This window comes from Zootoca vivipara, chromosome Z1, assembly GCF_965207765.1.
Source record: "Zootoca vivipara chromosome Z1, rZooViv2.hap1.1, whole genome shotgun sequence".
Lineage (NCBI taxonomy): Eukaryota > Metazoa > Chordata > Lepidosauria > Squamata > Lacertidae > Zootoca > Zootoca vivipara.
This window is the reverse complement of record NC_142583.1, coordinates 73,999,947-74,021,449: the sequence shown is the minus strand read 5'-3', so window position 1 is coordinate 74,021,449 and position 21,503 is coordinate 73,999,947. Positions and strand designations below refer to the sequence as shown.

General features: G+C 51.2%; 1 protein-coding gene across 3 annotated transcripts in view; it reads left to right on the top strand.

The window, feature by feature from the left end:
- Positions 1-21,503, top strand: part of EXOC6B (exocyst complex component 6B) — a 221,059-nt gene that overhangs the window by 190,825 nt on the left and 8,731 nt on the right. For all 3 annotated transcript variants that reach the window (XM_035103722.3, XM_088660760.1, XM_035103719.3), the window contains exon 21: positions 20,989-21,101. In XM_035103722.3, coding sequence (XP_034959613.1) covers positions 20,989-21,101 — 113 coding nt within the window. The remainder of the gene's footprint in view (positions 1-20,988; positions 21,102-21,503) is intronic.

The window sequence follows — 21,503 nt, the reverse complement described above, 5'->3', positions numbered from 1 at the left end:
GCTCCTGGAAAGCTGGAATTTGATACTGGAAGAAGCCCAACTCTGCCTACCCGGACTTGCTCATTGGTTTCCTTGCCTTATCTTTGCAGCCTAATGTGGCCTAGGAGGCCACCCAAGGGGCTTCTCTGCTGGATTTGAACCTGGCTCCCAACACACTGCACATTTTAACGGCCCGGCTCCTGCTCATATTCCACATTATGTGTGCTCCCAGTTGGAATGGGATCCTCTACAAATATGAATGCCAGACCTTTTTTCAGATTCCCTTCTTGCTCCTTGGTCTCAGTTAGAAAAGAGTGTTGTTGCTTTTCAACTCCACTAAAAATAAGAACAATTTTCATATGTTATATGCATTAATATTCATATAATAGCATATGCATCTACCCTCCAGGTTTCCTATAGCCACTGGCACATGCAACACTGAGCTCAAATCCCCCCCCCCCCAGCCAGTTGCCCACTCTCAGCTTCCCTTACCTCACAGGGCAGAGAACTATGTGTGCCACGTTGGGCTTCTTGGGGAAAAGGTGGGACAGAAAAGCAATAAATAAATAAAAACAAAAGTGTAATTATATGTATAAAATTATGCTGCAAACATATAGTACCGTACTACCTAGGACTTGGCTCACATATCTATTATGCATATATTATATGTAAGGTTTTTGCATATAGTTAGTCACAGGATTTATTTTTTTATTTAAAAAACCCTCCTGTGAGCGTCTCCAGCCTAATAGGCGCTTGATGCAAGAGACACTATGTTGTGGGCAAGGCTTGATTGGGTCACCTCTGCCCAAAACTCAGAACGCATGTATAAATCTGTTTAAAATAGATCCGTCCTCTGTCCCTGCTCCCAAGTAAGGAGACATTAACGCCCGCAGCAAGAATCATATGAAAAGAATCCAAAAAGTGACCCGAATTTTTTTTAGAAGGCCATAGGATAATATTTTTACATTTTATTAATTATTATTAATTCCTGCAAACTCTGCACAGTTTACATTATCCCTGTCGTCTGAAGAGAAGAATGTTAAAAGATTAATTCTCAAAAGGCCCCTAATAGAAAAGAATGAAATCCACTGTAGCATGACTTAACTAGAAACACTCCATTGTCTCTGGAGACAGATGAATGCCAGCAGTATGCCATGTTCTCTCTGCCCCTGGCAGCTCCGCAGAGCCCAGCCTCCTGCAGGGCAGTCTCAAGGGAATAAAGCTCATGGCAAACATCGCTGGAGGCAACTGCCTGCTGTGCCCAAATCAGAAACCTTTCACAGGACCCAAGAAGAACAGGGCGGCATGCAAGGTGCTTCTGTTCAGTAGGTGAATCAGCAGAGCACTTTCACTGAGCACTTTCTCAATCTTGCAAAGAGGTGGAGAAGGGCCACGCATTTGCAAATAGCTCGCTTTGAAGTCTTGCAGCATTCGGCAACTTCCGCCCGGGGCAAAATATCCCTAATGAATTTATTTTATGCATACCTGCCCTTCAGCAGGTTCCCAGGGTGGCTTGCGAAAAGCTAATCCTTCCTTTGGCTAGCCAGGGCAGCCGTTTTGAGCATGCTTCCCTTGAGAGGAAGCCATCCGGCTTAACCTCCGAGTCCACGTGAAGGGAATTGCACTGGGAGTAGTCTTCTGTTTGTGGGTGCAGTGCTTGTCCAATGCGGTGCAAAAGGGCCTGTTCTGGATGTGGATATTGCAGGGCATCTAGGGAGAGCTAAGTGAAGGTGAAGCCAGGGGAGGGGGGATGAATGTTGTGAAGGAGGAGGGGTGGTCCCGTCCACCCAAGACAGAGACCCACTGAGTCTGGATGAGACCGTAGCAGCACAGCTATACTTTAAGCAGCAATAAACAGAAGTCAGTGGGGGGTGCAGACCAAGAGTGGGCAACCCTTGTGAGTGTGGTGGCCAGGTCTTCTCCACAAGCTCATGGTGGGGAATGAACTTCTTTGCAACAACGGGTTTTTTTTTGCTTGTGAGATGCTGGAGCCCGACAGACATTCTTTTATTAACCTGGGTGTGCTCACTTGGAGCTGCAGAAAAATGTCTATGGAAAATACAACTGGGAGGGTGGGGAGAGAAGGAGAATCAAAACCCTTAATTCACATTAAGCCCTTCCATCCTCTGAAATGAACTGAACTCTGGGAACTTCAGTTAGGGCTGAGTTACAGTTTAAAGGCGATAAGGATCTAACCCATCCGCGGCGGTTTATAGATTATGAAACCCTGTAGCCTTCCCTGGCGCTCATTCCACGCGAAGGGCAGGAGGAGGAGGAATTGGCGTCTCTGGTTACTCCGCTTCTCTCTCTTCGAGGCATCAATGTACAGTTTACAATTTAATTTTCTGCTTTTGTAATCTGTAGCCCTTGTGTATAGATCATCTAATGAAAAAGGCCTTTTCGGAATTAACGTGGTATTTGGCGGAGAGGGAGAGAACCCCATGTGTTTTCATTTCCTTACCGAAAAATTCCTAAGGAAAGCAACTCCGATTCAGGCTTGGTTCATCAGGCGGCTTGCGCAGTCCGGCGCAGGTTCGTGTCCTCCCCGTTCACGTAGCCAGAGACCTTTTGAGGACACTCTGCGCGCCGCCTCCCTATTTGGAGACAATCTCATCCTGATGCACTCGGTCCTACCTCGAAAAGCATGAGCAGACCCTCTGCAGGATGGAAGGCACAGGGTGGCCCCAAGGGTTGATGTTGCCAACCTTCATATCACATTTGCAGACATCTTCGCAATGCAGAGCTGGTCTTCCAATGTTGCCTGGTGCCTGCAGATCAAGCATGGACAAACTTGGCCCTCCAGTTGTTTTGGGACTACAAACCCCATCATCCCTAGCTAACAGGACCAGTGGTCAGGGGTGATGGGAATTGTAGTCCCAAAACATCTGGAGGGCTGAGTTTGCCCATGCCTGCTGTAGATCATGTCTTTGGGGATCCTGCCATCCTCCATTCTGTGGACATGATCAAGTCAGGGTAGACATCACTGAAGCAGGAGCACGAACATGCTGGGAATGTGTGCTTGGAAGAGCACATCTTTGTTTGAAACTGTTTGCCATGTGATGCCGAAAACCTTCCTGTTGCTGCGCACATGGAAGGCATTGAAGCGTCATTCCTGGTGGTTGTAAATTGCCCACAACTCACTTCCATAAAGCAGCATACTCGGCACACAAGCCTGGTGGACCTTCATCTTGGCATTGGACATTAGCACCACCTTCTCCCAGAAACTGAACTGAACTTCCTGACAGTAAGAGCTGTTCGACAGTGGAATTTGCTGCCAAGGAGTGTGGTGGAGTCTCCTTCTTTGGAGGTCTTTAAGCGGAGGCTTGACAGCCATCTGTTAGGAATGCTTTGGTGGTGTTTCCTGCTTGGCAGGGGGTTGGACTGGATGGCCCTTGTGGTCTCTTCCAACTCTATGATTCTATGATTCTATGCCCTGTCAATGTGCTTGTTCAGCTCGGCATCGATGGAGAAGTTGCTGGTTTTGGTGGAGCCCAGTTAGACAAAATCGTCTACCATCTCGCCCAGTTTCTGTTTCTCACATCGGCTCACCAAGTGTGGTCTCACTCTCAAATTGCATAGGAGAATTATTATACAGTGGTACCTCGGTTTATGAACACAATTGGTTCCGGAAGTCTGTTCATAAACTGAAGCGTTCATAAACTGAAGCGAACTTTCCCATTGAAAGTAATGGAAAGTGGATTAATCTGTTCCAGACGGGTCCGCGGAGTACTTAAACTGAAGCGAACTTTCCCACTGGGAGTGCAGTCCTCTTACCCCTGGATGCCCAATACGGCGTAAGCAGAGCGCACCAGCTTTCCTAAAAAGGCAGCGGATGGCGTGCAGGACAAATCCGTCTCCCTTCCCTGCCTGGCGGTTTTTTTCTCCCAAAAAATTCTGAGCAGGTTCACCAAGGGGTGAGAGCAATCCTGTTGAGTGGAAATTGTAGTATCATTGGTAGTTTGAAATGGAACCTTGCACATTGGTGCCTTCGGGGAAGTGTGCAAGTAATTCTATCCCTGATGGATAAGAGCGATTGCATAATAAGGATGGGTTGAGGCGAGTCTGCCTGGCCATCTCTGAGGCTGCAATACCAGGCAGGAACAGGATGCTCAGCTGCCCCCCATCCTCTCTCCTCCTGGGATTTTGACAGCTCACAGAAGGCAAACATTCCCTTTTCCACCCTCTCCCTCTTTCGCTGGCTCAGCCTGGACAGTTCCACATCGCTGGCTTGGCCTTTGTGTAGCCAAATACCCCTGCGAGTTTCTGCTGGAAAAACAAATCTCTCTCTCCTGCAGTGTTTTTCAAAGAGTGTTAAGGGGCGTAAGAAGAACGTGGCTGCTAGGTCAGACCAAACGCCCATGTAGCCCAGGATCTTGTTCTCGCAGTGGCCAATCAAATAGGAAGGCGACTGCAACCGAAATCTCAGCAACGGATATGATGGGCCATCCTGCCTCCCATACTGGAGATGGGGCTTGGTCTTCCACTTTTGTTGGATGGCCGCACTGAGTCCCAGTGTGGTGAGAGAGGGAGGCAAAAGCTCCCTTTCATGCGCCTTTAGCATGACTCCTCCTTACTCGCCATTTTCCCAAAAGAAAACAACAACAGCAAATGTTACAACCTTTAATCGCAGGGGAGTTGCTTCAGCCTCGTGCTCCTTTTTGCTGCCCTTTTCTTGAGAGTAAGGTCCCATCCCAGAATTTTATGCATCTCAATCCCAGTTGATCGACTGCCTCCCATTTGGTGTCTGTCTTCTCTGGTGCTCTCACCTGCTTGACTTCTGGGACAGAGCTGAATCTATCCCAGAGAAAAGTTCTTACTCACACTGTTGTTTTTGGATTTTTCTTCTACCTTCAAGCAGATGGATGCTCTGTACTGATTTGGTCCTCAGTGCACAGCAGGATTCAAGCCTCTGTTCAGACTTCCCCGTACACAGAAAGTTGTATGTATGGGTCTGGACTGAACACTGAAACGTCTCGCTAAATAAGCAGTGCAATCTGCACGTCCCAAATGGCGAGAACATTTACTTGCCTTCCCCAAAAGCTGCCCCAGTGTTTTGTACCAAAAAAATTCCTTCAGTAGCACCTTAAAGACCAACTAAGTTTTTATTTTGGTATGAGCTTTCGTGTGCATGCACACTTCTTCAGATACAGTGAAATGGAAGTTTCCAGGCACTTATGTAGAGAAGGGGTGGGGAGGGGTGGGGATGGGGAGGGGGGATCACTCAGAAGGGTGGTGGAAATGGGTGATTGACTGACTGATAGCTGTTGATGACCGCAAACGACTGCAAATGGTTTTGCATGAAAAAGCAAGGGTTGAGATGGCTGAAGATCGCTTATCATGTATAATGAGATAAGAACCCGATATCTCTGTTCAAACCAGGTCCCTCCATGGTTTTGAGCTTGGTGATAAGTTGCAATTCAGCAACTTCTCTTTCCAGTCTATTTCTGAAATTCTTTTGTAGTAAGACAGCTACTTTGAGATCTTGTATAGAATGTCCTGGGAGATTGAAGTGTTCTCCTACTGGTTTTTCTGTCTTCTGGTTCCTGATGTCAGATTTATGTCCATTTATCCTTTGGCGTAGGGTTTGGCCTGTTTGTCCAATATAGAGAGCTGAAGGGCACTGTTGGCATTTGATGGCATACACAATGTTAGAGGATGAGCAATTAAATAGTCCTGAGATGGTATGTTGGATGTTGTTGGGGCCAGTAATGGTGTTGTCTGGGTGTATGTGGCAGCAAAGTTGGCATCTGGGTTTATTGCAGGCAGAACACCACTAGTCATCACATACAGCTCCCAAGCTAAAACAGTACAACGCATCATCAGAGATCTACAGCCTCTCCTGGACAATGACCGCTCCCTTTCTCAAGCTCTGGGAGGAAGACCTTTCATTGCCTACAGACAGCCACCCAATCTTAAACAACTCCTCACCCACAATAATACAACCACCAGACTTAACATGGACACTGGTACCAGAGCCTGCAATAAACCCAGATGCCAACTTTGCTGCCACATACACCCAGACAACACCATTACTGGCCCCAACAACATCCAACATACCATCTCAGGACTATTTAATTGCTCATCCTCTAACATTGTGTATGCCATCAAATGCCAACAGTGCCCTTCAGCTCTCTATATTGGACAAACAGGCCAAACCCTACGCCAAAGGATAAATGGACATAAATCTGACATCAGGAACCAGAAGACAGAAAAACCAGTAGGAGAACACTTCAATCTCCCAGGACATTCTATACAAGATCTCAAAGTAGCTGTCTTACTACAAAAGAATTTCAGAAATAGACTGGAAAGAGAAGTTGCTGAATTGCAACTTATCACCAAGCTCAAAACCATGGAGGGACCTGGTTTGAACAGAGATATCGGGTTCTTATCTCATTATACATGATAAGCGATCTTCAGCCATCTCAACCCTTGCTTTTTCATGCAAAACCATTTGCAGTCGTTTGCGGTCATCAACAGCTATCAGTCAGTCAATCACCCATTTCCACCACCCTTCTGAGTGATCCCCCCTCCCCATCCCCACCCCTCCCCACCCCTTCTCTACATAAGTGCCTGGAAACTTCCATTTCACTGTATCTGAAGAAGTGTGCATGCACACGAAAGCTCATACCAAAATAAAAACTTAGTTGGTCTTTAAGGTGCTACTGAAGGAATTTTTTTATTTTACTTCGATCCAGACCAACACGGCTACCTACCTGTAACCAGTGTTTTGTACCATTACTGATGGGAAGAATCCCATGGCCACATTGATGTAAACAGGTTTTGGACTCCCCAGTGGGTTTGCCGTATCAGCTGTAATTACAAATGTGAGCATGAATGAGCAATCAAAGAACTTCAGCCAAGATGTGTTGCTCCATTTGCAGAATACGTTATTAAGTTTTTGGTATAGAACTACTAAGGGGATGGGATAAACGTGTCTTCAGCCCATAAAAGGGGGCTTCGTTTAAGCGTGCTGCCTGCACCCAGTTGTTTTACCAGAGAGGCCCCTTGTGTCTCATTGCTCCTGGCTGCAGTGCAGAGGGTGGGAAGGGGCAGATTCTCCCCATGATTCTCAAACTTCACATGATAGCTCTGTGGCCTTGAGGAGTAGGAGGCATCTTTGGCAAGGGCAGACTTTGGTCTTTCAGATTTCAGCGGCGCCCTGTGCCAACCCCCCCCCCCCGCCGCCTTGACTTCCATTCCACTCCGTTCATTACATCATAGTTGCGGCACCCCCTTAGCTTGGCGCCCTGCGCAGCAGAACCGGTCGCTCTGCTCCAAATCCGCCTCTGTCTTTGGCAAGCTCTCCTTCGATTCTGTGCATCTACCCAGGAGTCGATCCCAGTTGCCCGTTTGACCTCAAAGCGTGAGGCTGACCTTGCTGTGCTTGAAAGGAGAGCCCTGAGTGCTCCGAGGGGTTCCACATCTGGTGCTCTTAACTTCAAAAACCCGGTCTTTGTCCAAGTGTAGAATCCTGTCCTCGGTGCTGATTTCCCAAGTGGTTGGGTGGAAATGAGGGGTTTGATAGGTGCAAGCTGGATCGGCACAGTTTGTTGTTTCCCCCATTTCCAAGTCCCTTCATCCCCATGATTAACGAGGCATTTCATTAGCTTTTAAGAGCTCTCATTGTTCCACCACGTTTGGCTCCCCTTCCTCTCCTCTAGCGGCTCACATTTTGTCTTGTTTCCCACTCACAATGACCTCAGCGCTGTTTGTTTTAAAAAGTTCATGACCTCCGAAAGGGTTGACACCGTCAGATGGCAGAAGAAATGTGCCAGGTTCTACAACCGCACACCCACGCCCGCCCGCCCCTCTCCTGCCTGCAAGGTGGCGGTGGAGGAGCCGGCTCTGTGAGAGAAACAATAATAAAGAGAAAGGTTTTCAAGACTGTGAGTAAACCATGTGGCATGCACACCTCTTCTGTGCAACACCTCTGCTCAGCTGCAGGAAACGGCCCTGGCACAGCGCAGTGGCAAACTCTTCTCCTCTGCAGTCTAGAGTTTGCCACAGTTCTCCAGCAGCACAGCCTCTGTATATTCTCTTCTCTCTCTCTCTCTTCCTAGGTAGGCAAGAAAAGGAGAAGCAGCCCTCTTTTCTCCTTGCCTCCCCCCCCCGTTGGTCCTCTTCCTCCTCCTCGCCACTGACTGGTCCAACTCCCATTCCTCTGCTGCTGTTTTCTTTTGCACATCCAAGATCAAAGCAGAGCCTGCTGTGGTAGCTCCTGAAATTCAGCAGGCCCAGAATCCAGCTCACAGCCGCAGGAGCAAAGCAGGGCTTTATGAAGGTGTGGAGGAAACCATCAGGGCACCGGGAAACACCGAGAGGCAGCCCAAAACATTGACAGAGAATGGGGGCGCTTGGGCATGTGTGTGCTCGGGTATTTGCTGCACAGTTTGAACCTTAACAAACACCTGAACTGAACTTAGTTACGTTGCGAAGGTTCATTTTGGACAAGCCTGTGAACTGCCTTGACAGCTTCTTCTCTCTTTCCCTCTCTCTGATGGACTCTACAGATAGAACCATGGAATTGTAGAGTTGGAAGGGACCCGAGGGTCATCCAGTCCAACCCCCTGCAATGCAGGAATCTCAGCTCAAGCATCCATGACAGATGGCCATCCAACCTCTGCTTAGAAACCTCCAAGGAAGGAGGGTCCACAGCCTCCCCAGGGAGACCCTTCCACCGTCAAACTTTACCTTTGCTCCTGCGGCAGATCCCCTCTTTGGGAATCTGCAAGTTGGAACTCGATTTTGTCTGCATTAAACACATATCTCTAATATTCCATGCTGGTCAACTGTCCTATCATTCCCTCTTGGACACTTGAAGCTGTGAGGACCAAATTGCTTTTGGGTTGGCTTCCTAGTTGTCTGAAGGGCTGGTTTATTTTCCTAAAAGAACTTCCCTGTTAAACGCCCTATTCCATATCCACTAAAAGGAACACTTTTGTTTTTTGTTTTTTACATTTGCAGACTACAGATATGTTGTCGATAATTGCTGGTATTTCTCCATTACTTTTTGCAATACTTATCAAAGTGGTTTACAAATGTTACCAGGCAATGTTGCAATAAGTTGCACACATCTAACTCCCAAAGACTGTACAGTCATACCTCGGGTTACAGACGCTTCAGGCTGCATGTTTTTGGGTTGCGCGCCGTGCCGAACCCGGAAGTACCGGAACGGGTTACTTTCAGGTTTTGGCGCTTGCGCAGAAGCACTAAATCGCACTATGCGCCGAAGCGCCAAATCGCAAGCCACGCATGTGCAGACGCAGCGCTGCGGGTTGCGAACGCTGCGGGTTGCAAACGTGCCACCTGCACAGATAACGTTCGCAAACCGAGCGTCCACTGGAGTAAGTTGTGTTTGTCTCTGGGCAAAACTGGATCTAATTCAGGCACACTGGTGGATCCAGAGGGGCGATGCTTTCCTACATGTTGCAGAGTTTCATAAGGGCCGCATGTGCGAAAATACCATTCCCCCCCCCCCTCTGAAAGTCTGCCCATTTGTACATGAACTGATTAGCTTACACAAATTTGTGCTGTGGGCCTGTGAGCTCCCTTCGCCCAGTCCTTTAAGTACAACCAATGCCCCTGCTGTGCTCTGTTGCCACCTTGGAGAACAGCCCAAAGCAGGCACCTTCTCTAAGGTGTGGCAAACATGTTTATTGCATAGATGACTGAGGAGGCAGAGCTCCACCTTGGGATTCCCCCAACTTTCTTGGAAGAAGGGTGGAGGGCTGTCCCCAGACAGACTAGAACTGGTTCTCCTCTGAGCTTCCTGGAAAGCCAGGATGCCGTTTGCCTGTTCCCTTGAGTCATCTATCCATCCTGGCATTGTTTTTTTGCAGATTGTCAGTGGGTTGGTTTGTAGGCTTTTTTTTTGTGCCACCACAATGTAATAACGGGGAAGGAGGAAGTGTCTGGAGTTTGGGAAGTTGAGCTACATGCCCAGGAGTGTGGGAAAAACTGGGCTCATTGGCCGCTAATGCCATTTTGCCTGGCTGAGATTGCTTTGGTGTTAAGCCTTGCCGATGCCACTTCTTTCAAACCCGACCTTAGAATCATAGAATCGTAAAGTTGGAAGGGACCTTCGTTCCATCATAGAGTTGGAAGGGACCCTTAGGATAATCTCTAGTCCAACTTCCTGCAGTGCAGGAATATGTGGCTGTCCCCTACAGGAATCAACCCTGCAGCCTTGGCGTTATTGTATTTTAATATTTTGTTGGAAGCCACCCAGAGTGGCTGGGGAAACCCAGCCAGATGGGCGGGGTATAAATATTATTATTATTATTATTATTATTATTATTATTATTATTATTATTATTAGCACCACGCTCTAACCATTGGGGCTATCCTTATAATCATCGCTTGGGTTGTAACTCTGTTTCATCCCAAGCAAACGAGCCGGTGTGCGCACAACATAAATCTCCTTGTTGGTCACCTGCAGTCGCCAAGCAGGAAGGTTTCATCTCAGGCAGCCACACTGGAGTGAGTGTTTTGCAGCTTGGTCAAAGTGGGACACTTGGCAGCCTCTGCAGCCGCTGCCGCCTCCTCCCGTTGCTGCTTCTTCTGCCTCCGAGAGTTTGGAACGGCGTTTCAGCAGCAGGGCCATCCAGGGGTCAGGGCGACACAGCCTCTTGCTTCAGTCCAGGTTCCTGCTTCGGTTTCAGATGTATCCTTAATCTGCAGCAAACAGCCATAAATCCTGTTATTCCTCTCGGTGCCAAAGGCAATGCTGTTGCTGCAACAAGCCTCGGCGGACGCAATATCTGGATTATACGCTTTGCCGTTTGCTCGCATGGCTCCAGCTGAAACTCACCCTGGGTGCTGGAGGTGTGGAGCTGTCTCCCCCTGCGAGATCTGAGGCCTGATTAGGTCCAGCTCACGCCAATCCCTTCCAGTGGGCTTTGCAGTGGGGTCTGCACTGTTTCAGCTCCAGGCAGTTTCTGATAGAACAATTTGAAGAGAGGGAGTGGGTTCTGAGGACCAGAAGTCAACAACTTTGGGGTAAAATCATAAAAAAGGCTCAACAACTTCAATCCTAAAAAAAGGTCAACCACTTTGGTTGGCCCTCACGGCCCTTCACTTCATCATATCTGGCCTTCTTTGAAAAAAGTTTGGACACCACTGGCCTAGAGTGATCAGGCTGGCAGGAAGCGCTAAATAATAATAATAATAATAATAATAATAATAATAATAATAATAATAATAATAATAATAATTTTGTTGTTTGTTGTTGATGATGATGATGACTTTTATTAAATTTGTATTCCATCCTCTACCCACAGGTATAGTGGTTGTTGCAGGGTGGTTGCAACATAAAAACACAATATGAAAACACAAAATACAGAATGAAAACAAAAACAACCCAATATTCTCTCTCACTCCCCTCAAGACATTAGAAAAGGCTCCGTGGGAGAGCATCTGCCTTGGAAGCAGGCAGAATTCTGTGTCTGGAATCACAGACTCTTAAGAGTTTGAAGGGACCCCCAGGGTCATCTAGGTCAAAGGCTTGGAAACGATGCCCTATGAGGAACGGCTTAGGGAGCTGGGTATGTTTAGCCTGGAGAAGAGAAGGTTAAGGGGTGATATGATAGCCATGTTCAAATATATAAAAGGATGTCATATAGAGGAGGGAGAAAGGTTGTTTTCTGCTGCTCCAGAGAAGCGGACACTGAGCAATGGATTCAAACTACAAGAAAGAAGATTCCACCTAAACATTAGGAAGAACTTCCTGACAGTAAGAGCTGTTCGGCAGTGGAATTTGCTACCAAGGAGTGTGGTGGAGTCTCCTTCTTTGGGGGTCTTTAAGCAAAGGCTTGACAGGCATATGTCAAGAATGCTTTGATGGTGTTTCCTGCTTGGCAGGGGGTTGGACTGGATGGCCCTTGTGGTCTCTTCCAACTCTATGATTCTATGAGGTCCTGGGTTCAATCTCCAAAGAAATCTCCAGGCAGGGTTGGGCGGGAGTCATGCCTTGAATCCTGGAGAGCTGCTGCCAGTCAGTGTGGGCAGCACTGAGCAAGATGAACCAATGGTCTCACTTGCTATATATAAGGCAGCCTCCTATGCTCCTGTGTTCTTGTGACTGGCGTGCAAAGCTGGTCCTGGGGGAATAGCCAGTTTTGTTGCAGAAGCTAAAGAAACCATTTGTCTTTTCAGCTTGCTTCTTGACTTTTCCTTTTAGTGACAGCAGAGCAAGGCAACTTTGCATATTAATTCTGATTCCCAAAGGATGTCTCCAGGGTTGGCAGTGATGATAAAATGCTGCCAAATATCCCAGGTTTCGGGGAAACATTCCTGGGTGCTTTTAAGCATTAGCCTTCCCCATTTGCAAATGGCGATGCTCTCCGCGCCTGTGTTTGGCCAGGGCTGCCGCTGGTGACAGGCCTTATTCACACCAGGCAGGGCTCCTCCTTGCCCTCTTGAGTTCACAGCTTGTTTGCATTGAGGCTGCAAACACGTCAGGCAAGGCCCAGGGCTGCCTTCCCCGCTTGGCGTTCCCTTCCCACCCTGCTGCCCTCTGCCACTCACTTTGACACACACTGACAGCTTACCTGAGGGCGGCTTCTGGCAGCCGGATGCTGGCGGCACAGGCGGCTGCGTGCGCTGCAGGCGAGGAACCGTACGTAGGCCAGCACCTCCCCCAGCCTGTGCCCAGGATCCTTCTCTCTCTCTCTCTCTCTCTTTTGGTGCCCTTTGATGTGCAACTTGAGGATGTCCCTGGAGCTGTTTGTACAATGAGGTTTGTGCTATGAGGTCCACCGCTCCGTGTGCCAGCGCTCCTTGTTTTAGGCCTCTGCCCGGGCTTCTCGTCGGCTGCCGTGATTGCAAGCATGGTGCCGTTGCTCAAGGACGGATCCCCAGCCTTTCATTTGGCAGTGGGGGGGGAGGTGTCCTTCGCATGGGGAGGACAGTTGCTGGCAGTTCTGGTGGATTCATTAATACAGAACCTTAAGGTAATGGGATCTCAGCATCCCCCCGCCCGTCACCAGCTACCCCCCCCCAAGGAACTAGGAATGGATTCAAAAGGGATCTGTGCTGGGTTAGTTTACATACTGAAAAGTATATAGAGTGGGAAGCTTCAGTTCACCTTTGCAATTATTATTATTATTATTATTATTATTATTATTATTATTATTATTATTATTATTGTTATATGGAAACAAAAGACTTTTGGTCAATGGCAGCCAAACTATGAAGGTAGCACCAGCTGAGTGCCTTATTTGAACTCAGATCTCCCTGAACCTTGCATAAAATGGGGGCTCTGGGGTCTGGATTTTTCTTTTTTCTTTTTTAATAACAGGGATGGAGAAGTTGGGGGGCGGATTTGGTCCTGCCGGCTGCTGTTATCTCCATTCTGTTGCATCCCCCATTCCCACCCCCTGCCCCCGTGCTTTTCTCCAAGGCCAAGTTCTAGTCCAGAAGTGAGCTTGGAGAGGGGTGGGATGAGGGAATCAGCAGCTACCCCAAAGAGACTTTGGGGACCGCCCCTCTTTTGCTCTGAAACCGCCCCTTCTACCCCCCCCCCACGTCTGGTGTGAGCTGGGTTCCAGCGGGCAAGTGGGCTGCCCTCGTCTCTCTGGGCATGGCCTGGTTTGGCAGCCAGGGTGCCCTCTCCATCTCACTGCCTCCTGCATTGCCAGCTCCTGCTCCGGGGTCCCCTCCCTCCGTGGCCAACTCTTGGTGCCACCCAACTCCGGGATGTGCCAGGGTGCCCCTCCCCTCTGGCTTCCCCGGCGCAAATCACAGCGTTGTGCTTGGGGAATGGCGATGGGGACAAGCGAGTCTTCCCTCCCCTCCCCTCCCCGCCCCCCCACTTTAAAGCTGGCGGAGCCGCTGGCTGCGTGGCGCTGGAGTGTTTAAGCAATGCTACGTGACTGCGCTGGGGAGCAGCGAACAAGTTCAAGGCAAGGTGAAGCTCTTCTGAGATAATCTGAAAGTTCACTGGGAGGTGACAGCAGCGTCAGTCCCATACAGACAGGAGGGGGTGACGGAGAGGTCACCTCTTCCTCTCCTGCCCCACCCTCGCCGGGTAAACAAAAGGAACCCGCAGTTCACGGAGAACTTGGCACACGCCAAACAGGAGCTGGGAATAGTTGCCGACCACGCTGGGGTCCTTTGCCTGGGCAGCGTGGGGGACGTGGCAGATCCAGAAATTGGGGGGTGCCACGGTCTCATGGTTCTCAATTATGGCAACAACACTGGTCTAAACAGCACTATCAGTCGGCCCGATAGTGCAGAGAACGACATCGCGGCAAACTGGGCCTTGTGACAAGGGAGGAGCCTCGATTTTGATGGCAGATGAGATTATGTGGAGAGGAAAGGCAGCGGCCTCGGGGTTCATTCCATTGATACATCACACAGAGAGGGCATGAGAAGAGCCTGCTGGATCAGGCCAGTGGCCCATTTAGTCATTCAGCATCCTCTTCTCAAAGGGGCCAACCAGGTGCCCCAAAGAGAAACCTGCAGGCGGGATTCGAGCGCAAGAGTGGCTCTCCCCTCTTGTGGCTTCCAGCAACTGGGATTCAGAAGAATTGCTGCCCCAACTGTGGAGGCCGAGCAGAGCCATCCTGGCTAGGATCCTTCCCTGGGCCTTGCCTCCTCCATGAATTTGTCCAGTCCTCTTTTGAAGCCATCCAAGTTGGTGACCATCCTTGCCTCCTGTGGGAACCAGTTTCCTAGTTTCACTATTAACTGCGTGAAGAAGGAATTTCTTTGATCTGTCCTGAATCTTCCAACATTCAGGGGTAATAGGGTGCTGTCCATCATCTCTTGGGGGTGTTGGCAGGCAGAGAGGTGATGCTCAACTGATCTGTGGCTTTGCAAGAGAGTGAATTTGGGCAGGGAGCAGGCATGGGAGAGGGAGGAACCCAAGAAAAAGCCAGGGGTCAGTTCTGTGATCTATAGGGAGTGAGGGCATATCCAGTCCCCTGAACCAGCGGCAGGGGCATTCTGAAGGGTAGCAGGGAGATTTGCTCTCCTCCTTCTTTCCATGTGGTTCTCCGTCCTCACTGACACTGCCTCCCTCCCTCCCTCCCTCCGGAGCGGGCCCACTGCAGGAGGGAGCAGCTGAGCCCGGGACCCTCCCCGTGGAATGTGGCTGCCGGCTGTCAGCTGCAGGTGCTGAGCTGCTGCAGAGTCTGGCGACAGAGCCAGAGAACTCCTTGGCTCCTGAAGTCTGGAGAGAAAAATGCAAAGTATGAGAGCCAGAGAGAAAGCCCCTCTCCAGGGAGTTCCCCCACTCCTGGCCCTGAGCACCTTCCTTGGGATTGCCCTTAGGGGTGGCACTTCTCAGCCTTTGGTGCCATTGGCTAGAGCCTCTGCTCAGGGTCCCCCCCTTCAGGCCAGGCACTCTGCTTCCAGCTAAGAACTGGTCAGGGATTTGGGGCTCCAGGGGGTTAAGGTGAGGGGCAGGGGGCCTCCTGCATTCCCCCACCCACCCAGCCCACCATCAAATCCTGGCTGGTAGTGCCTCTCCAGCATCCTGGGCAGGGAAACACCCCAAACATTTAAAGCACATGACTTCCCTCTCTTGCAAAGGATCCTGGGAACCGTAGTTCCTTAGGGGTGCTGGGAATTGGAGCTCTGTGAGGGGAGAGGGGGAGCCAGGTTGGGCAATCATTGCCAGCGCCTGTTCCCCGAGCATTTCTTTTGGCCGGAGATGCCAAGGATGGAACCCTTCTTCCCTTCCTCCCCCCCCCTGCCACTGAGCTGTGGGCCCTTCATAAGCGCATAGGAAGAGCCTGATGGATCCGGCCCATGGAGTCGTTGTGCACCCATCTTGTGAACTCCCCTGAGATCTTTGGATGAAGGGCAGTAAATAGATCTAATAAATAAAAGCAAATTAAAACATCCAGCATCCTGTTCTCCCGGTGGCTGAGCAGTTGCCCCAATGGGAAGCTCCAGAGCAGGATCTGAGCACAAGAGCCACTCTCCCCACCTGTGGCTTCCAGCAACTGGTAGTCGCAGAGCCCTGCAACTCTTTGGAGGGGCAAACAGGCAACGGCACAGTGGCAAGTCCCAAACTTCACTCTGCAAGGACAGGAGCCGCGGACGAAGAAAGCTGGCATGTCTGGGAGCTGGACCAGCCTGCTCTGTAAGCCAGCAGAACAAAGGAGCTTGCGGGCCTCTCCTCCTTCAGAGTCGTTTCAACACCAAGGCCTGAAAACGAGAGTGGTCAGAAGAGACTCTCCGGTTGCCTTCTCACAATAACACTTTGGAATTACTGGAAACAGAGCGCTATTCCTGGGAATAAATTTATGAGCATTTACAGATGGAAAAATGGCAGAGCTCGTCGGCAGCAAGTGCAGATGTGAAGGTTTCTGGACTCCATCCACTGGAACCCTAATTTAATAAAGACAGGAGCCTAAAAACAGGCAGAGAACATCCAAAAATAATCGAGATGGTGTGGGGGGAGAGAGAGGTACGGGTGTGACTGGACGGAGGGTTTCGTGCTGTTAAACTCAGTCTCTCTCTCTCTCTCCTTCCCCCGACTTGAATCCTTCCAGGCTTCTCCTTGGAGCCTTTCGAGGATTGTCTGAGGATATAAACAGATGTCCTTGGCCACAATCCGGCCTCTTGAAAACCAGCAGGCAGTAATTCGGGGAGCTGTCATCTGACGCCTCAACAGCTACCCTTTCTGGTTCACCAAGGACACCTGCCAGCCTGCCTCCCCTCTCTCACATATATCTCCTGGCCATGGAACTTCTCAGTCACCCCTGGGGAGGCTGCGGAGGGGGCCCAGCGAGCTCTTGGTTCAAACCTGGGCCCTGTCGATGAGACCCCCCCCCCACTCCATGTCCAGCCCCCTCTCAGCACAACACAAGGTTATGAAGTGCTGGCATCATAGGAGACAACTCCTAGGGACCAAGGTCTCTCCGCCCCCCCCCAATAAAATATTTGAGGGGGCTGCCCCCCAAAAAATTGATGAGCATTGCTATTCAAATGGTGTGTGTGTGCTGCATCATGTGATCAATTGTGTGGGGTGGGGCTTACTCCCCCTCCCATATTTTATTGAGGTTGGCCCCCTGGCTGGAATGAACTCTACCAAGGCCAAGATGGCATGCTATGTTCATCACATAATAGCCAAGGAGGGCGTTTCTGGAGCTTGGTCCACTGTTCCAGCCTCTGATGAGCATCCCTGTGCAATTCATGTGCTCCCAGGCATTTGCTTGTTTCATTCACACATTGCATTTGTCTTAAGTGTGCACACCTAAAATGTGTGATGTGCGAACTGGCCTTTAATTGTAAAGACCTTGGGACTGACTACGGATTAAGTGTACAACCGGTGGGTGGGGGTGGGGAGGCATTGCCAGAGTTTTAGGGTGTCCGTAGCTAGTCGGGTGCTGTCATGGGGGGGGCCCCCCACTGGATCCCAGTTCCCAGAAGATTAAGCCTCTTCCCAAAATCATCACCAACAAGGGCAGGGTGTGCTCTGCGGTCCAGGCAAGCTGAGGTCAAGCACTGAGAACTGGCCTCAGTCCAACTCATCAACCAGGGTCAAGGTCAGGCCACAGCCTGGGGTCGAAGGAGATGAAAGTGGCCTCGGGAGCAAGGAGCTCAGGACTCACGTTGCTTCCTGAGAAGGTTCAAGAGCAAGGCCTCCTATCCTCTGGCTTCTTAGACTGTGCCCCAATCCACAACTGGTGGTGGGGAAGGTGTTTAAGGGCGTCACTTACTCATGATGAGGCCCTTAATTTGGGAGCCTCGCACATCAACCCTGGGCCTGTGGACACATGCTGTGGCTTTGTTCTTTGGTTGGGGCCAGAACTTTTGGTGCCGGTGTTCATGCTTGGAGTGTGACTCCACCACGTTCTCTGGACAGGACCTCCCAAGGGTCCTCAGCACTGGTTCTGAGGAGCCCTGTCTGCTCCCCAAGCTGTGGGGTAGCTGGCTCACCCTCCAAGGACTGCCTGTCTGGGATCAGGTCAGTTTCTTGTTACAGTTCTGGCTGAAACAACGCTTGATTTAGAGTCCTGGATTTGGCAAGAACGTGTCTCCGTGGCTGTGGGTGGTCTCCTGGATGGGGATGGCGTGGCAGGGAGTAGCTCTGTGATGGGAAGGTCATGTGTCAGAAGCAGCAGCCTTCTAGATCCACCTGGGATGTCTCTGGGCTGGAGAGCTTTTAATTGTGGCTGGTACTGTTTTAAGATGTGCCAGTGTTGAGCTGGCAGAGAGATGGATGTATTCGATGCAAGCTAATTGGCATTGTGCTCAATGGGATTCTTGCACTTTGTTACTCGTTGGGACAGGCTTGCGTGCAAACCTCCTTCCCTCCCCCCTTTTTCAAATGTTCGTGTGACTCTGGGAAGCCGCCCTTTGGCTTCTGCGCCGGCTGCTGCCATCAGCTCTTGCTTCCAGTGATGGCAAAGGCTGGGGGCTTTGGAAGGGAGGTTGGTGTGCTGTGACCAGGAGGAAGGAGTGTTTCAGGGCCACGAGTGCCGAGGCTGCTTTTCAAGGGATTGGGCCCAGGCACACCCTTGCCCCTCCTCATAAGGAGACTTGGGTCTCCCTTCCCAAGGACTTGCGCTGCCTGGCCCCTGAGAGATGGCTCTGGTTTTCTGACTGTAGCACAATGAAGAAGAGCCTTGCGGGATCAGGCCAGTGGCCCGTGGAGTCCAGCATCCTGTTCTCGCAGTGGCTAGCCAGATGCAAGCCAGGATCTGAGCACAGGAGCCCTCTTCCCTCCTGTGCTTTAAAAACCAGCTGGAGACTGTGGAGGCAAAGCACCACCATCAGTGGTGGCCGTCTCCTTCATGAATGGACCCAATCCTCTATTAAAGACATCCCAGTTGGAGGATAAAGTTGGGGGTGTCAGGCAGTTTGAGGGACGGGGTCTGCTGCACGCAGCATCTTGGGGTGAAATGGAAGGTCGTGATTGAAGGCCTTCCCCCCCCCCCCCTGATCCTGAGAGTGCAATCCCAGGTCTTGGAAGAGCTTCTGAAGGACGATCTGGCAATGAAAACACCTTGAACTCTCCGGGACCTCTCCCTCCCTCTCCCCCCCCATCTCAGGTCTCCCCCCCCCCCGCCCCAAGCCAGCCGCCTTGTCTCCCTGACATGCACCAGGTTTGCGGTCACTGCCGTCCCTCCTGCACGTCTCTCTGGCGGCGCTCACGGCATGCAGAAACACCGGCAGCCGCAGCGCTTGAGCCACACAGCCCCCCCCCCCTGAACTTGCAAACTGCGGCTCCCCCACCCCCGGTGCGCTCTGGGCTGTCAAGTTTGATTTATGGAGCCGCACCGCCGACTCTCTGGTTTGAAGAATTAATGGTATTTGCATATTTTTATTTTGGAATCTGCCCCAGAAGGCGGCTGCCAGGATGCGTGGAGGAGCCTGGGCTTCAGGGATGCCCTTGTGCAAAAGGCTCTTCTCTCCTCTACGCCCCCCCCCCCGCCCCCTCCGCTGCCCCCGATTTAGTTGCGGAGGTGAAAAGTTTAAACAGTAAAACCAATAAAACCACATTTATGTGACAGATAAATCGTCTTGCATTGTCAGAGTTCCTGCCGAAAGAACTTCCCGCCCCTCTGGTTGCTCTGCGAGGGAAGGAGGAAGGAGGGAGCCCTCGGAGGCATCGCAAGCCAGAGGCCGCGTGTCCACAAGATGGATAGGGCTCAAGGGCTGTAAAACACACAGGCCATCCGTCAATGCTTCCCTCTCCCCTTCGTGCCCCAGGAGGAAGCCGCTCTCTGCTCCTGTCCTGAGGGGGATGCAGAGCGGGGGACACCACAATCACCAGAGGACAAATTGGCCTGACCCTGGCTCCTCTGCCCGCGGGTCCAAGGCTGCAGCCGGATCTGAGGGTGTCCAAAATGCACGGCTTGCAATGTCTAGACTCTGCTTAGTTCTTACCCGGAGGCTGGAGGCTGGAGGATGTCGCCCCATCCTTTGGGCTTCTGCACGCTTTGTGCCAGCCCTGCACAGTCGCAGGTGGCTTCGCCCACGGCAGTGCCACCGCCCCTTTCTGCCACCCTCCTCCTGCGCACTGTGCCATAAGAAACTCCAATGCCACATTCCTAAGCCTGGTGCCCCCTGTTAAACTACAGGTCCCATCGGCCCTTACCGAGTTGTAGTACGAAACAACCTGGCAGGCACCAGGTTGGCAGAAGCTGTTTTACCGCAACAAGGAAGGGCAGGGCACTGCCTCAAATGGCATTGGCACAGCTCTGGCCATTGTCAGCTTGATTTATCTTCTTTGGGGTCCTAGCCCAGAGGGAAAGGTGTTTTCCTGAGGAGCCCAAGGCTCATGTGTAGAGATTTCCAGTTTGTGGTGTAACAGTTAACCTTTGAAAACACAAATAAAGTGAGAATCTAAGTGAGAATTAGGCACACCTTTGCTCATCTATGCCGTTACCCCCAAAGTCATCAGACCAAGGGACGTGTATTTCCTTTAGGATGCAGAGTTTCTGTTCCTCTCCCGGTACAAGGCTGCCTCTGGATAGGGGAACACCCCCTCTGTGCCGCTTGGCTTTTCAGGGAGCCAGGGCACGGTTGGCACAGCCTTCTCTGCCCCTTGGCTCCCCTGGATTCTTGGTCCTTTCTTCCTCCTGCTCAGCCCAACTCTGCCCTGCCCTGATTTCCTGTGCCAGTCACCTTTCCCTACCACTGCCCCAACCCCACAGCCCAGGCCTGACCAGCTGCTTGCACTCTGAACCAGATCCAGATCCTCCTTTCCTTTTGCCTCCCTGCTGCTTTGTGAGTGCAGACTGCCTTGGGTCGGGGGGGGGGGAATTAAAGATTTGGGGGTGGGGAACACACTCACCCTTGCTGACCCTGCTCAGCCCCCTTCCCTGAAAAGAATATCCCAGTTCTCAAAGCATCCTTGCCAGTGGCCCTCCTAACAGCCCTGTGTGGTGGGATGCTGGCATTCCCATTTTACAGGTAAGGCAAAGCAGGGCGTTAAGCCCAGAGCCAAGGGCATCAGCAGCCCCCCCCCCGGAGGCCGTGTTTCATCTCCGAACGTGTCCCCTCCCATGTTGCTCTTAGTTGTGACCTGTTTCTCTCTGTGTGTTTCAGCTCTTAGATCTCTTTCTCCAGTGGGATTGGTCTACATACCTGGCCGACTACGGGCAGCCGACCTGCAAATACCTTCGCGTGAATCCCACAACGGCGCTGATCTTGCTGGAAAAGTGAGTGCCTCAACCGAGACATTCTTCCGATGGTTTCCTGGCTCCTGCGCTTGCTTTGACAAGCAGCCGCGTTCCCTCTGGTGGCTCCTTCCATCGCCTCTGCTGCCTGGCCTGTGCTTCTAGGAGGGAGGAGGGTGGCTGCTGCTGCTCCTGCTTGCTCTGAGGCTGCTGCGCCCCTTGCCATCTGCCCCGGAGCCTCTTGCCACGACATGTTTGTGCTGTTCTGTGTGTCTTGCGCAGGGGCGATTTCCCTGCCGCCCCCGGTCGTCTTCACTTTGTGTGTGCGCATGGGGCGGTCAGAGTGAGCTGGCTGGCAGAAGTGTGCAGAAATCACCAGGGCTCCACACAGAGGTGTGCGCAAAGAGACCGCTCTGGACATTGGAGCATTGCTAGAGCATGTTG